The sequence below is a fragment of the Nannobrachium achirus genome (assembly GCF_963921795.1).
Source record: "Nannobrachium achirus genome assembly, chromosome: 19".
NCBI classification, from domain to species: Eukaryota; Metazoa; Chordata; class Actinopteri; order Myctophiformes; family Myctophidae; genus Nannobrachium; species Nannobrachium achirus.
The window spans coordinates 35,134,072-35,149,990 of NC_137826.1; the positions used below are offsets into that span (position 1 = coordinate 35,134,072).

At 42.7% G+C, this 15,919-nt stretch overlaps 1 protein-coding gene across 1 annotated transcript in view; it reads left to right on the forward strand.

Annotated features, from left to right (window-relative positions):
* LOC308304308 (rho guanine nucleotide exchange factor TIAM1-like) overlaps positions 1–15,919 on the forward strand; it is a gene marked incomplete at its 5' end in the record, with an annotated part of 73,414 nt that overhangs the window by 13,924 nt on the left and 43,571 nt on the right. Inside the window, 4 exons of the mRNA XM_080748886.1 lie at positions 5,641–5,787; positions 6,731–6,805; positions 11,496–11,669; positions 14,087–14,191. Of these exons, the coding sequence (XP_080605012.1) occupies positions 5,641–5,787; positions 6,731–6,805; positions 11,496–11,669; positions 14,087–14,191 (501 nt within the window). The remainder of the gene's footprint in view (positions 1–5,640; positions 5,788–6,730; positions 6,806–11,495; positions 11,670–14,086; positions 14,192–15,919) is intronic.

The following is a 15,919-nucleotide window of genomic DNA, read 5'->3' on the forward strand; positions in this document are numbered from 1 at the left end:
CGTTGTGTGCTTGTAGATCTGCTATTTTCACTACTTTTGTACGACGCTTTTCTTTTGCTTTAATTTACAAAAAAAACATACAAATTTGAAACTTGGAGATACGAGGTTTCTGCCTGACCGTGACGATAGGCAACATCATACACAAAGGAGAATGGAAAGTCTTGAGATGAGCGAACGTCTTATCACGCACATGCACATGCACATGCACACGCACGCACACACAAGCACACACACACACACACACACACACACACACACACACACACACACACACACACACACACAAACACACACACACACACACACACACACACACACACACACACACACAGACAACAAAGTGTGATTGTGTTTTATTCCTGGACGGATGGATCAATACTGGGTCGGTTAGCAGGCCTCCAACCCTGAGGCAGTTTCCCACAAGCAGGCTTAGCAACGTCTGCTCTCCCCCTCCCTCCCCACCTCTCCTCTCCTATCATTCCTCCTCGTCCCCCACTTCCTCCCTTTATCTGCCTAAATCCCCGATTCATAATTCACCGCAACACGGTGTCACGCACCGAAAATAACAGAGCTTGTATATGTCTGCTATATTTGTCTCGTGAAGCCATCGTGCGACGTAGGTATGTCATGGCTTAAGCCCTCGCATCCTTCGTCTCCCTCTGTCATCTTGCCAACCTTCCTCCTAATTTCTATCAACAGTATTTTGTCTTCTTTGCTTTCCATTCTCTCGTACCTTCGTTCTCTCCATCCCCCATCCACAGCCCTTCTGTTTGTCTCTTGGCTTCTCTGTTGTTGTTGTTGTTTGTTTTCCGTTCCTGTTGTGCTTTGTGCTGTACACTTTGGAAGGGTGAACTGACAAAATAATTTAATTCTACGTCAGCCCTCCCACACCACCACCATTATCGTTTGATATAAATAGAACTAATTTGGTTTTATTGCTTGCGTTTGTCGAAGGGCCTTTCCACATAATTTAGTTTTGTTAAGATTTTATTGATTCTCTTAATGTTTTTATTTCACACTACCATTTTTGCACACGCGATGTTCTTTCATTAGATTTATCTTTTTCTGTAAAGCACTTTGTAACTTTGATAAACTGCTCTATATATACAGTTTATTATTATTATTCTATTAGTTATGATGTACTGTATGTAGCCTTTATTTAACCAGGAGAAATCACATTGAGGTTCGAATCGAGACCTCATTTCTTTCAAGTGAGACCTGGCCAAGACAAGGCCAAAGCAGTACAAAACGACACAACAGACAACAAGGGACAAGACAGAACTCTAATCAGATTTCTGTCATGAACCGCATACTGGGAAATAAATCATACTCAGGTGTGAAACGACTTGCCATAACCTCACGTGTCTTCTCTCTGCTGTGTTTGTCTCACATTTTCACTTCAGTGTGCAGTGTGCTCGTAAAAAAAAAGAACATCTCTTTAAACCCCCCCCCTTTTGTCCGTTCACATCATGAGGATTATAATTATCCTCTGCCTAAGGAGGTGTTCCTATGAGAATCTCATTAAAAGAGCTCTTGCGCACATTTTGTGTAAGAAGGGTCTTGTGGACAGTCCGACCAATCATGTGTGAAATGTGTGACTCATGACGTGGGCGATGACACGCGACACCCACGCTGAGTGCGTGCAATCGCTCATACATACATACCGTACATGCACACACACGCACGCACGCACGCACGCACGCACGCACGCACGCACGCATGCACACACACACACACACACACACACACACACACACACACAGGGGTGTCGCACCAAATTCTGGGCCCTGGGTACAAGGATTCACTGCGGGCCCCCCATGAATGTTCTTCATAGGGGGAGGGGGCTTAACCCATTTAGACTGGTAACGCATTATTACGCATTCATTTTGTTTTAACTATTGAAAAATAGCAAATATACAGTACAAGCTCACAGCGCAGCACCGAGTGCCACGCTGCGAGCTTGTAGATCTGCTTTTTTTTTTTATCGTGAAAATTTATTTTGAAAGTCTTTTGAAAAACCTATGTTTCTATGTCAGTCGTGCTCAAACTTTTTCATGTGAAGGACCCACAAAATTATATGTATTCAGAAGCAAAATTTTAGTTACAAATGTTCGCTTAAAAAATACATATTTTCAAAGATTTGCACACATTTTCACGACTTTTCAAAAATAGCAGATATACAAGCTCGCAGCTTGTGTGAGCTTGTATATCTGCTATTTTTCAATAGATTAAGTATAAAATAATTAGGGCCCCTCCATTTTGGGCCCTAGTAACTCAGTCCCACTTCCCCCCCCCTTGTGACGCCCCTGCACACACACACACACACACACACACACACACACACACACACACACACACACACACACACACACACACACACACACACACACACACACACACAACACATTTGTATTATTGTACATCCATCTGATCTCGACATTTTAGGATGTCGATTTTATGAATGACAGTTACAGTTACCTTTAATACTAAAGCCTGAAAACGCGCTGTGAGTTTGTAGATCGGCTATTTTTGGCTACACCAGCATTGTCGTAGTATAAATCAGGCATAATCTACATTTCTAAATGTTAATCCTAATCCTAACCCCAACCTGAATAATTTTCCTAATTGTAAGCATAACTCCAAAATATATATATATTTTTTAACCATAAAACAACCAAATGTTGTCTTTTGATTACCAGGAGCCACAATGTCTATTACTCCAATTTAGCTATGTTAGTGGTGACATATGGCCCTCACAAGTATAGTAATACACACACTACGCTCGTGCACGTTCACGCGCCACTCTATGTGGTTGCATGTACTGTATGATGATGATGCTGTTCACAGCTGAGTACCCTAATGTGAATTAACCCAGAAAAGCCAAGAAGTGTTCCTGTCTGTGAGTTCAGGTCACTTGGGGGGAGACAAGCGACTGAAAATGCTGAGTTCATGCACCAGTTTGCATTAGCAGACTGAAAGCGTGTGCGTGCCTGCATGCGTGTGTATGTGCGTGCGTGCTTGTATGCGTGCGTGCGTGTGTACACACTTGAAACATGTGTGCATTTCCATATAAGCAGTGACCCACAAAACGCAATTATGTCCGATAAGGTAAAGATCAATACTTCAGCACAACAGCATTGGATCACCTGAAAAAAGGGGGATATCCTTATGGTATCCTATTGCCACTGTCCTAGTGGATCCAATGTATGTTATTATATTCATCAAGCTTTTCATTGGTTCAATATTTATGAAACCCACAGACACCACTTTCACTTTCAATATTATTCAGAAATGGCAAAAATAGCAGATCTACAAACTCAAAGGCCATCGCAACATGTTGTGACCTTGTACTTGTAGATTTGCTATTTTGTGTCATACACAAGTACGACACCTGAAAGTGGAGATACTATAGAGCAGGGGTCAGCAACCTTTTTGATATGAAGTGCCATGTTTTCATTTCCTTGATAGTCAGTGTGCCTAGTTAGCAACATTACTGTACGTTTAATTATGACACCACATCAAATCCATAACCTTTATTTTTCATTGTAAATATTTGCTTTCACATCAGGATGTAATGATCGTTAGACTCCGTCCCCACTGTCCCCAGTCAGAGTTAGGAGTTTGAATGAATGTAGAATTACTGTATGTGCAGGATGCATTTTGTATATAGATGTGAGTGGACTTAATTTAAACACTTTTGGTTTTAATATTTAAATTCAAAGAAAAATCCTCACTCTCACACTTCTGCCAAGTATACCAGTGATCATCCTCCCCTGTGCCAATGTTGGCACCCGTGCCTAAGGTTGCATACCCCTGCTATAGAGTATTTAAATATGGAGAGGTTTTGACAAACACTATTCAAGTCAAGTCAAGTCAAATGTATTTATAAAGCACATTTTGACCAAAGTGCTGCTCAGACAAGGAGGAACCACATACACAATTATACACACAAGGCACACATTGTTAAACATTCAACTATACATAAAAATAAAAATAAAACAACAGTAAACATCTGCCACATCAGGAGGATTAAAACACTAGCGAGTAAAAGTGAGTGTTGAGCCTGGTCTTAAAAGATTCAGCAGAGGGGACAGATCTGACAAGGAGGGGAATGTAGTTTAAGGGCTGCAGCAGTAAAGGTGCAGTCACCCCTGAACTTGAGTTTGGACTTGGGACAGTTAAAAGTCAAGTGAGCTGACCTGAGGGACTTGGACTTAGAAGGAGAGGTGAAAAGGTCTGCAACACAGGCGGGGGGCAGCCCATTTAGAGCTTTATAAACAAACAAGAGAATCTTAAAATGTATTCTGAACCATATACTGACTGCCAGTGGAGACAGACAGGCAGGGGTGATATGGTCCCTCCTCTGAGTACCTGTGAGAAGCCTGGCCGAGGCGTTCTGGACCTGTGCATGCAAGAATAATCCCAGTGTACAGGGAGTTGCAGTAGTCCAAACAGGTGGATATAACAGGAGAACTTGTCCTAGGCTTGGAAAGAGTGAAACGGGTTGATTTTGGTGATGATACAAATCTTTAAAAAACATGTTTTTTACTACTGCAGTCACCTGCTATCAAACTTAAAACTGTAATAAAAAAGCTCAATAAGGTTTTTCACATGGGGTTAGCCTGAGCTATTTGGTATGCTGTACTTAACACATTATGCACCTGTCCATGAGTTCAAATCCTCTCTCTCGCCTCCGTTTTTCCTAATAAGACTACTTGGCTCTTGACATGCAAGACATGCATGACACAAAAAGGAAAATAAATATAGATGAATAAGTACACACACAAATTATTAAAAGCAAGGGGAAATAAATGAGTCTCGAGTAGGGATTTAAAAACCTCAGTGGACTGCGCCGATCTAATGTGAAGGGGCAGGCTGCTCCAGAGCCTGGGGGTAGCAGCAGCAAAAGCGCGGTCACCCAAGAGCAGTGATGGAAAAAGTACTCACATTCCTTACATAAGTAAAAGTATCAGTTCTGCAATGTAGAAATACTCTTTTACAAGTAAGAGGCCGGAATTCAAAATTCACTTTAGTAAAAGTACAAAAGTATTTGTATCAAAATATGCTTAAAGTACAAAAGTAGAAAGTACTCATTATGAAGAATATCCCATTTCAAGTTTTCAAATGTAGACAAATCCTTTGAAAATAGCAGATCTACAAGGTCACAATGCATCGTATTGTGACGCATTGTGAGCTTGTAGATCGGCTATTTTCAAAAGGCCAAAATGTATAGGGATAAAGTGGTTAAATCATGTTTTGTAACAATAAACAAAACCTACAAAAACTAGTAACTAACGTTTTCAAATACATGTAGTGGAGTTAAAGTAAAAAATTCTGATCCGAGATGTTGTGGAGTAGAAGTAAATTGTGATTGTGAATTGGATATACTCAAGTAAAGTAGAAATACTTAAAAACTTTACTTAAGTACAGTACCGTACTTAAGTAAATGTACTTACTGTAGTTACTTTACACCACTGCCCAAGAGTTTGTTTCTCTGGCTGTGTATCTAAAAAAAGAAGATCATAAAAAACCCTCAAATATTTTAGAGCAGAGATACAGTAAATATAACCAGTACCACAGGATGACTGACATTGCACCCTTGTCATTGTGACTAATGTTTTCCCGAACAAACCCTCACAGGTTGCAGCCCGTACGGAAAACAGCATCAGGAGGCGGAGCCAAGCCATGCCCCGCCCCTCCACCAAGCGACGCAGTCGTTTCTCCTCCCTGTGGGGGCTGGACACCACTGCCAAGAGAAAGACTAAGGGACATCCCTCCATCAGCCAGGTGACTGCAGTTTCACAGCGTCTCAAGTTGCTAATGGGGTCATTTCATCTCTGCTCCTGGCAGACATAGAATGTTATTATATTGATCACATGGGCCACAGCATTCCTATTCTGGCGCTAACATTTGGCAAAAACATTGAGAACCACTGCACTAAATCATGTGAATCTCTGAATCGGCACGGGCAAAATCTCAATATTGATTAACACCTGCCAGCTGTCCTGTAACTGGATATGACTAGGATATCTGTAAAAGTATGCATTTAGGTATGACTAAAAATGTGAGTTTAAAAATAAACTCAAAAGGCACTCATGGCTTTTGGATTTGGAACCCATCTCCCGGACAGTGTAGTTTACGTCTGTTAGCCCGAGGAGCCTGTCAGCTGCAGTATCCAATAACTAAACATGTACATTCTCACGTCACTCCATCTGACAAAAACACTTCTTCAAACGATACACTGATATATGTGTCCTCATTCCAAGCACCTTGGAGAGACCTCCTCTCTCCTGCACTCTCGGCTCCTCGAGAAGCAAATGACTTGGAGTTGGGACATGTCATTTGGAATTTGGCTCATAAAATGATGGGGCCGTGGTTTGTGAAAAATGCTGGTGTAAAACACATAGGCCTACAAACTGTGAAAGAGACCAACAAAGGCACGTTTATTTCAGGGATCCATTTTGTTCTGACCTCAACCACTTGAATGCTTTGAGGTGGGAAGTTCCAAGTTAGAAACTTCCCACTGACCCACTTGGTATGAAGGCACCACACGTTTGAAAATAACATTCCCCATGTGAGGAGATTGACCCACACACCTACTGAAATGAATGCTGACATGAAACATTTCACTATCAGTACGGCAGCGAGTGTCAGCAGCGAGTGTCACATTTTTGAATGAAATTATTAAATTAAAAGGTGATTTATTGTAAAATACTTTATCTGTTTGCAGGTGTTTGTTGACAGGATGGAGCCAGTGAAAAAGCCTTTGGAACGCATGTTTGAAGATTCTGCCAGCGAGAAATCTGTAAGAACCTTACTGACTTTAGCCCTCGGCAAAAATGACCAGTACACGAGATCTGATGCAATACATCTGACACATCTGACGCAATACATCTGACGTGTTGGTCATTAGGTTGGGAAAAAAGGAAATATGCATGAATTTAAATTACTGAGACAGATCTAATTTATTTCATACAAACATTCAATCAAACATTCAATCAGGCAAACATTCAATCAGACAAAATGTTAAGTGTACAAATACAAAAAACATACAAATACTAAATGAGGTTGTGGCCGTGTTTATTTAACTATGAAAGTACACTCTCAGAGTTAAATGAACACTCCATATTTTATCTTTCATTAGCCTCCGTAAAAGCCTGCAAGGTGAATTTTTGTACAGCGTAATAATCATCACAGAATCGTGAGGCCATGAACCAAAAAAGCTGTTAAATTAATATCTGAGGGGAGACGTCAGCTCCATGTGTTGATCCATTTCCAGGTGTTTCTCTTTGAGTTTTGTTTTCCCTGTTTCAAAGACTCACACTCTTCACCTGGTGTGATATATTTAAACCTGATATAGGGTTGTGATCGTCAACCTTTTTCATTTCAAGGACCCCCGGTTTAGGCCATGGGCCCCCCATTTTCATATGATGATTATTATTTGTATTAGTTTTTAGTTTTATCTCTGTGACTCCAATCCTCAGTGTTAATGTAACTCTGAGGAGTAGCGATCATTTAGATTCAACCAGGAGATGGCTGCTCAGGTGGCACCAATGAATGTACGGGGGGAGTTGTTAGGGGTTAAGTGTCTTGCTCAGGGGCACTTCAATATGTTGACTGTGTGAGCCGAGGGTCGAACCGGTGAACCTTTCCATTCCCAGATGGCCTCTCTACTACCGCTCAGCTACAGCCCACTGTAACTAATAAGCTATGTGATAAAGTTAAATTACTACAGTCCATTTCTGCTTTTTAATCTATGCAGAAAAAGAAAGGAAACCAAACTTTGCAAGTTCTTTTCAAATCTTTTTCAATCAAACTTTTTTTTAAATAAAAGGTAAGAAAGAAAGTATAGAAAAAGAATATGCCACATTATGCAGTTTGTGTTGTGGTACAAATGGGCCCCAGGCCGGCAATGGAGAACCTCAACATCTCCAGTTTAAGACAGGACATTGTATCACAAAGCCACCGACTGGGCATGAGCGGGGCAGCATCCCTCCACTTGAGCAGAACAGCACGCCTTGAGATCAATAAGGCAAAATCAACCATACAAGATCATTTTTTGATCTTGAAAATGTTGGACAGACAGACAGATAGACAGACAGACAGACAGACAGACAGACAGACTGACTGACCGACTGCACACTGTAGCTAATGCTAGGGCTGGGTGCCCGTATTGTGCCAAGGACAGTTCCAGTCAGCTCCATCCTGGCTGACCTCTGGTCTGCATGGTAGAGGAGAGAGGGCAGGCAGAGTACCAGCATGCTGTCACAACTCTGCTCATGGCAGCACTTTCTACAGGAACACCGAACCACTCTGATTGTAGAGGACCACAAGCAGCACTATAGGGGATTGATTTCCACACACACACACACGCACACGCACGCACGCACGCACGCACGCACGCACGCACGCACACACACACACACACACACACACACACACACACACACACACACACACACACACACACACACACACACACAGAAGCTCATATACAAAGTTGCTAGTGAAGCACCATGCTAAAACATGTGGGAGGCAAGGAGAAAGAAAGATGGGTGTATATTCGCATAATGTTACACCCAGTCAGCATTGTCGAAAAGCACCTTTCCAGTTAAAAGGGTTCAGTGGTTTTCTTTTCTTTAAATTTTTATCCCACGATTTTTGTAACCCATTTTTTCACCCGGTGCCAATTGCCTAAGCTGTGATCCTGGGCTCTACTCTCCCTCTGCCAACCTGGGGAGGGCCCCGAACTGAGCTCATGCTTCCTTCAATGCATGAGGAGTGAGCAGGCCGCTTCTTATATCACCTGACAGGGGGAGCTTCCCCGGTTGGACGTAGCGCGTGGAAGGAACACGTTATTCCAACCAGTTCCATTCCCCTCCATCAGGCGCCCCGGCTGGCCAGGGGGAGGCTTTATAGAGACCAGGATTACTGCATGTTTTTGTGAGGGTATCTACCCTAGGAGACACGGGGAGAACATGCAAACTCCACACAGAAAGGCCCTTTTGCCAACCCCACCTAGGGTGTGGGCACTGATGACGCGGAGGAGGGAACACGCCCCCAGCACCCACAGTGTCCCCCGGCGGGAATCGAACCCAGGACCTTCTAGCTGTGAGGCGACAGCACTACTGACTGCGCCACCGTGCCCCCTCGGGGGGGGGGGGGGGGGGTTCAGTGGTTTTCTAACTGTTCTTGGGATAGTGCAGGAGCATAATGGTTGAATGTTAGGAACAAGAACACTTTTTAAAGGGCTGCACCGATACATTGATGATAGGACTGTACATCGGCCACATCACTAGAACATCCCCGGTTCAATTCCAGCTGGTGGGCACGTGTTTCACGTCTTCCCCGCTCTTTGCCCTCAGCTGCCTCAATTTACCATGGACAATGAATGCAGATATTTGTCCTTTATCAAACTTTATTGTCACATCACATTACAAGTAATCGATGCAGTTTAAAATAGATCGAGAATAGAAGTACAGTAAAGTGCATTCATTGAATTGGATGCAGGCAGGGAAAGTAGAAGTGGGAAGACATTTTAAAATGTCTCTCTCTGCACTGTCCTGTCTGAACAAAGCAAAAACTGACAATAACGCTTGCAAAAAAAAAACACCATTCTCCAGCTTTGTGAGCCTACTGTATGTATGTCTTCGACAGAGGGAGGATAGATTATTGGAGAGGCCTGTGTGTTTCTGTGTGTCCGTGTGTGTGTCCGTGTCCGTGTCCGCGTGTGTGTGTGTGTGTGTGTGTGTGTGTGCGTGCGTGCGTGCGTGCGTGCGTGCGTGCGTGCGTTTGTGTGTGTGTGCGCGTGTGAGCGTGCGTCTGCATGTGCGCTGCGGGGTGTGGGGTGTTAGTTTACCATGCTGCCCATGCGTCTCCCACCCCCAGCAGAGGCATGCTGGGTAGGCCAGGAGGGGAGCCAGATGGTGCCGAGGAGGCCTGGGAGTTCAGGGAGTAGGAGGAGTCACCCCCCCAACACCCCCCAACCTCAGGCTGCTGTCTGTCTATAAGAATGTGTGTGTGTTTGTGTTTGTTTGCGTTCCTTCATGTTTGCCTCTCTTTGTCTCTTCCAATTTCTCCTTCTCGCCCACACACACACATACTGTACGTACTGTATGTTACTGTACACATAGAGTGCAGTGTTATACATATGTGAATACATATGGGTATATAGATTCAATGAAATTCAAAGGAGCTTTATTGGCATGCATAAACATATACGTTTACATTGCCAAAGCAAGCGTCAAAACAGTTACAATCTAAGAAATGAATGGATGTGCAAATGCAAAGTACCGGTATGTACAATGAAACTGAATATAGTAATGTACTGCGTATCTGTATATGCATGCATCAGATGTACATCATACTGTAAATGTGCACAGTGCCGCATACACACACAGAGTATACTAAAAGTCTGAGTTCACTTAAACAAGGGACCACCATGGCAGATCGTTAACCATCAGCAGATTGTGTGGTGAGAATTCAAATCTTGGGTCGGAGTTGCGTGATGAGAGGTGGAGGGAGTGGGGGAGGAGGGGGGAGGGGGGGTAGCAGAAGGAGAGGCAGTGATGGATGGGGGTGGGCACGAGAGAGGGATGAAAGAATAAAGGGGTATCTGGCTGTCTGGTTACCTGATAGGAGCAGATATGTTATCAGTGACAAACAGTCTGCGATGGAAGAGGAGAGGAGTCTGTACTGATGGGATGGACAGATTGGCAGGGGTCAGACTGATGGATTTAAAGGTCACAAGGCATGGACTTCATGTCAGATGTGGGACTCTCTCACACACGCACACGCACACACACACACGCATACGAACATTCACACGCATGCATACGCACACGTGCAAATGAAACTGTTTAGATTAGATTAAAAGGTAATATGATCTGGTGCCCTGCACTCAGTGACGCTGCTGTCAGCCCACACAGGTCTGTGCCACTATGAACAGAACAAATAAAATACAGCTGAATTAGGATCAGTGTTTGACTCACTCAACGATTCAGCAAAGGGAACTCTGGCTGGGAGGTGTAAAATATTGATGTCCCCTCGCTGTATGTTTGCAGTACAAAATAGACATTAAGAACGAGTAAATCATTTATCATCTCATGTTTTATCTTCAACCTTTTGTGGATCAGGGCCTACTTGAAAATTAAATCTTGAAGGAGTTTGCAGCCTGCAAATATTATAATATATCGTCACTTTTGGGCAGAAACCTTGTATCTCCAAGTTTCAAATTTGTACTTTTGTTCACCAAGTAAAGCCCTGCTTCATCATCACACAATGCCGTCGCACAAAAGTAGTGAAAACAGCCGATCTACAAGCACACTACGCCTAGCGGTGCGAGGCGTTGTGTGCTTGTAGATCTGCTATTTTCACTAGTTTAGTTCATTTTTAAAATGATAAATACAAAACGAACGGTCTTGGACATACAATGTTTCCACCCGACAACGACGATATTATATATTAATGACGAATCCATCTATTGTGTTTTTCAGAGTCGGAGGGAGGACTCAGTGAAGAGCGTTCCCCAGCAGCAGAACGTGGACAGTGACATTTGGGTTCCTGACTACCTGACTCCCTCCTGGGTGTGTCTGCCTAACGACCAGCCTGTCCTGGTCATCATACATCCTGGAGAGACGGCACTGGACGCCCTAAACACCGTCTGCAAGGTACAGTATGTTATTACTGACTGCATTATCATTTTCAGACACATCTTCACTTGGAAATATAATACAATACTATGCACACCTTGGTGTGTTGACATCGATTGCAATGGTTTGATTCCAGCCGGAGATCTGAGCTTTGAATGCCTTTGATTTCGTGTATCTCTACACTTTCAATCTTTCAAAATAAGTTGTCAAAACGTTTAGATTCTTTTTTCTTTTTTCTTTTTTTTTACAACTTACACTGCAAATGCAGTACTAAATATTGAACACCTGGGAGTTGTTTTGGCACGCATTCGGTGCAATGCTTCACACACCACGGAGAAAGTATAAAATAACTCTTCACCTGTTTCATGAGCTGATGTGAAAGGTAAAACTTGTTTGCCCAGCCCTTTACTTCACTTAGCATCCGTTGCATTGTGTTCCATGCTGTATTACCTTTCTCGGCACGCAAACATCATTTCTCATCTCACAAACACACATGCATGCGCACACATGCACACATGCAAGTGTGCATGCACGCACACATGCACACACGCACACACGCACACATTTAAGAAGAAATTGCTGAACACAAACAATAGTAGATGCACAGGCTTGGGGTATTTTTTCCTTTGTAGTACAGTGAGTGTATAGAATGAGCCCAAACCTTTACCCTCTATAATAGAAATTGCTCAATGCTGACAGATGGTCAGCAGGTGGTTTCATGAATGTATATAGACAACATTTTAGGCCAATAAAAAAAACGATATACTAAATGTCATACTTTTTACCAAAAAAGCTCTGTTAGCAGCCGGACTACGGCACAGTAAAATCTATACAAATGTACAAATGGACCCCTAAGAGTTGGTTCCATTTGTACACTCGGGATTTACTGTGCCGTAAGGGTCCATTTAGTTAAATCAAAACTGAGGTTGTTATTGTCTGGTACCAAGGCAGTTTAGACGTCCAGGTTTAGTTTTCACAACGAGTTAGCAGACAAGTGGGTTCAATGTCTTGCTGAAGGACATTACTGTGACATATGGCTCTTGCGGGGATTGAACTCGAGACCTTTCCATTCTGAATTTGGGCACGTTAATTGCATAGCCACCCTGCCCGCTACCATATCACTTTATGCTAATGTTCTCTTTTGCGGCCAAAGCATTTAAATTCTTCTAACCGTTTCAACAATTTGCAAACACCAGAGACAGGACAGATAATGGACCATGACAGGCCAATTAAAATGTAAAATGGACTAGGTCTTAGTTTACTGATGAGTTTTAAATGTGGGTTGGATGGTTTATTTGAATGGATTTTACAGCTAACTCTCTTTTTTAAGATTTGTTTTGGGGCTTTTATGCCTTTATTGAAAGGACAGTAGACTGACAGGAAATGGGGGAGAGACAAGGAGTGACATGCAGCAAAGGTCGTCGTCGTCTCTCTCTCTCTCTCTCTCTCTCTCTCTCTCTCTCTCTCTCTCTCTCTCTCTCTCTCTCTCTCTCTCTCTCTCTCTCTCTCCTCCTGTCAGTGTGTATAGATGTGAGTGTTTGCAATACCTGGGATGGTTGAGATGGTTGAGGTATTATGTAATATTATCTTTGGTTCAAGTATGTAAAGAACAGAACAGATGTTCACTTCCATGTATGTATGTGCCTTATTTTGCAGTATGTCATTCCTTATTTTGGATTCAGTACTGTATGTTGTTATCTTGATCAACAATATCTCACTCTTTTTATCCTGATGTCTCAGTCTCTCTCTCTCTCGTTCTCTCTTTCACACACAAACACGCACGCACGCATGTACGCACAGTTTCACTCTTTCTCATTCCTCAGGTCTTGCTGAACCCTCCCAGCCTCAATATCTCTGTCTCTCCTCCCTATATGGTCTTTGTCAGTTTAAATAATTAGTAAATGACATACTCGGCTGCACACTGGAATCATCCCTAATGATACTGTATTTGTAGGCCTATATGTCCCATCAGGATCTATCCACTGTGACACATGTGCACTATATGAAGCAGATCTGTATGTCTGAATGTGCGTGTGCGTGTGGTAAAATGGCATAAATAACTGGAGCGCCTAATCTGTCCCCTATGCAAGTATGTGCTATATACAGTACATGCATGTAGAAGAACATGCATGATTGAATACATATATCCTCTAATGCAGTGAATTGTCAGTAGGGTTACAGTGTGTGTATACAGTGCAGGCACTGTACAGTACTGAGCTAAGCTTTCTGTTAAAGAGGATCAAACCTCAGCGGCTACAAAGAACTTGCGTTCATTGTTTGTCATTTCCTAGTTTATCAGTCTATACTTTGAGTCATACTTAATTTATAGTTGATCATGCGATGCTTGTACATCGACAATTTTTGGCAAAGTGATGTGATTCAGTATTTAACACACCCTCTTCATCTGTCCTCTGGACCTTTGTTTTGTCTTGCAGGCCCATAAGCTGGATCCATCCAACCACTATCTGCGTCTCAAGGTGTGTGTGGAGGGCCAGGTTCTCCTCTATGTCCCAAAGCCTGAAGAGGACATCTCTGACCTGGTGAGAAAGGACCCGACATGGGGGGGTTGTCCTGGTGTCTCAGCCTGACGCAAAATCCTGAGTGTCAATTTAACTCTGAGAGTGTAAAAATGGACACTATGGGAGTCCCATAGTGGGACATAGATTGACAGGTGGGAAGTAATAAAGTATACAAGATCAAAGAGTAGTGGCGCACACCTCTTGAAGGCATGAGCTTTCCCCGAAGTGAAACGAGATCAAAGAATAGCCTGTAGAAATAACGTTTTTATTTAGTTGAGTACATTTCAGAGTATACTTTCTTTTTACTTTTACTAGAAGTAGAATCAGTACTTCTACTTTTTTTCTTTTTCCACAGGTTTTGTCATCTTTCCACTACATTGTAGCCTGTGTTTCCTCTAAAAAATACCAAAACTCCTTTTACATTGACCATAATGAGAGCTAGACTAAATGAACTCTTTGTGTTCATATTCATGTTCATAATTGTCTTCTCATTTGATCCCACTCATTTCACACTCTATTCACAGTTCAGTCTGATTATTAGTTTGATGCAACGATCACTATATTTACATTAAAGCTAAGAGCCTATAATGGCATGCACTGGATCATGCTGCAATGGATTTATAATTCTATTTTTACCACCAACAATGGTAATAATAGAATAAATATCCGTGTGAGCATGAACTAGTGCATTGACTAAATCTTTCTGTTATGACTAATTCCACTCTCCTGTGTATTTATACAGTAGAGTGGAATTAATCTTCTTTTTTTATTTTTTTATACCCCACCCACTCTCTGTGTCATCCACAAAGTCATGTAATTGTTATTGTGTTTTCATGCGTACAGCTTAGTTATAATAGCGTTGATTCTCTCTTGTCAGAGCAAAAAATAACTACAACAAGCATACAGTAGCCCCCCCACCGCCCCTCCCTGTGATGCTCCAGATTGCCTGCCTTGATCCTATACTCTAGCCGCACAATCAACCATTAAATAATTAAATTACAACCCACACAACTACTTTCATTTCAAGTAATTAAAGAACTGATACGTGTTGTGTTTTAATTACCCTGCATCATGTTTCACTTGCGATTTAGAGGCGAGTGTAGCAATATAGGGGTCTTGACCCGCTTTCTTTGTAACCCAGGCAAGATCCACATGCACGTCTGTGCATGTTTTATGACTCGCTTGCAGATTAGTGTCGAAGCGCGTGCGAAATTCCCAAGATATACTGCACATATGTAATGAATTATGCAAAATTGTGTTCCAAGTGCATGCTGTGTACTCTGTATGCGTGGACGCATTTCTGTTCATGTTCATACTGTATAAAGCCTGATTTATACTTAACGTCTTATGACGGTATATCTACTGTGCAAGCTCACACAAACTACCATCTCAGTGGCCTTGTGGTCCGAGCGCCCGCTCTCAGATCTGGCGGTCGGGGGTTCACTCCCGAAAGAACATAAAACGGTTCTCAATGCCTCCCTGCTTGGCCCTCGGCATCAAGGGTTGTATTGGGGGGTAAGTCCTGTGACATCCTGCTGTCATGTCCAGGGGGTGTACTTGTACAGTACGTCAAGCTGCCTCATGCTATGGAAACATATGAGATTGGCTCCTGTTATATGGGCCACATCGCTGGGGATCATGGCTGCTAAGGTCCCATGAGACTGAGCAGTCTAACAATATATAGGGTATGGGCATATAGTAATGACCATAGTGATCTCCATATGGGCACAATAGGGGCACCGACAGACA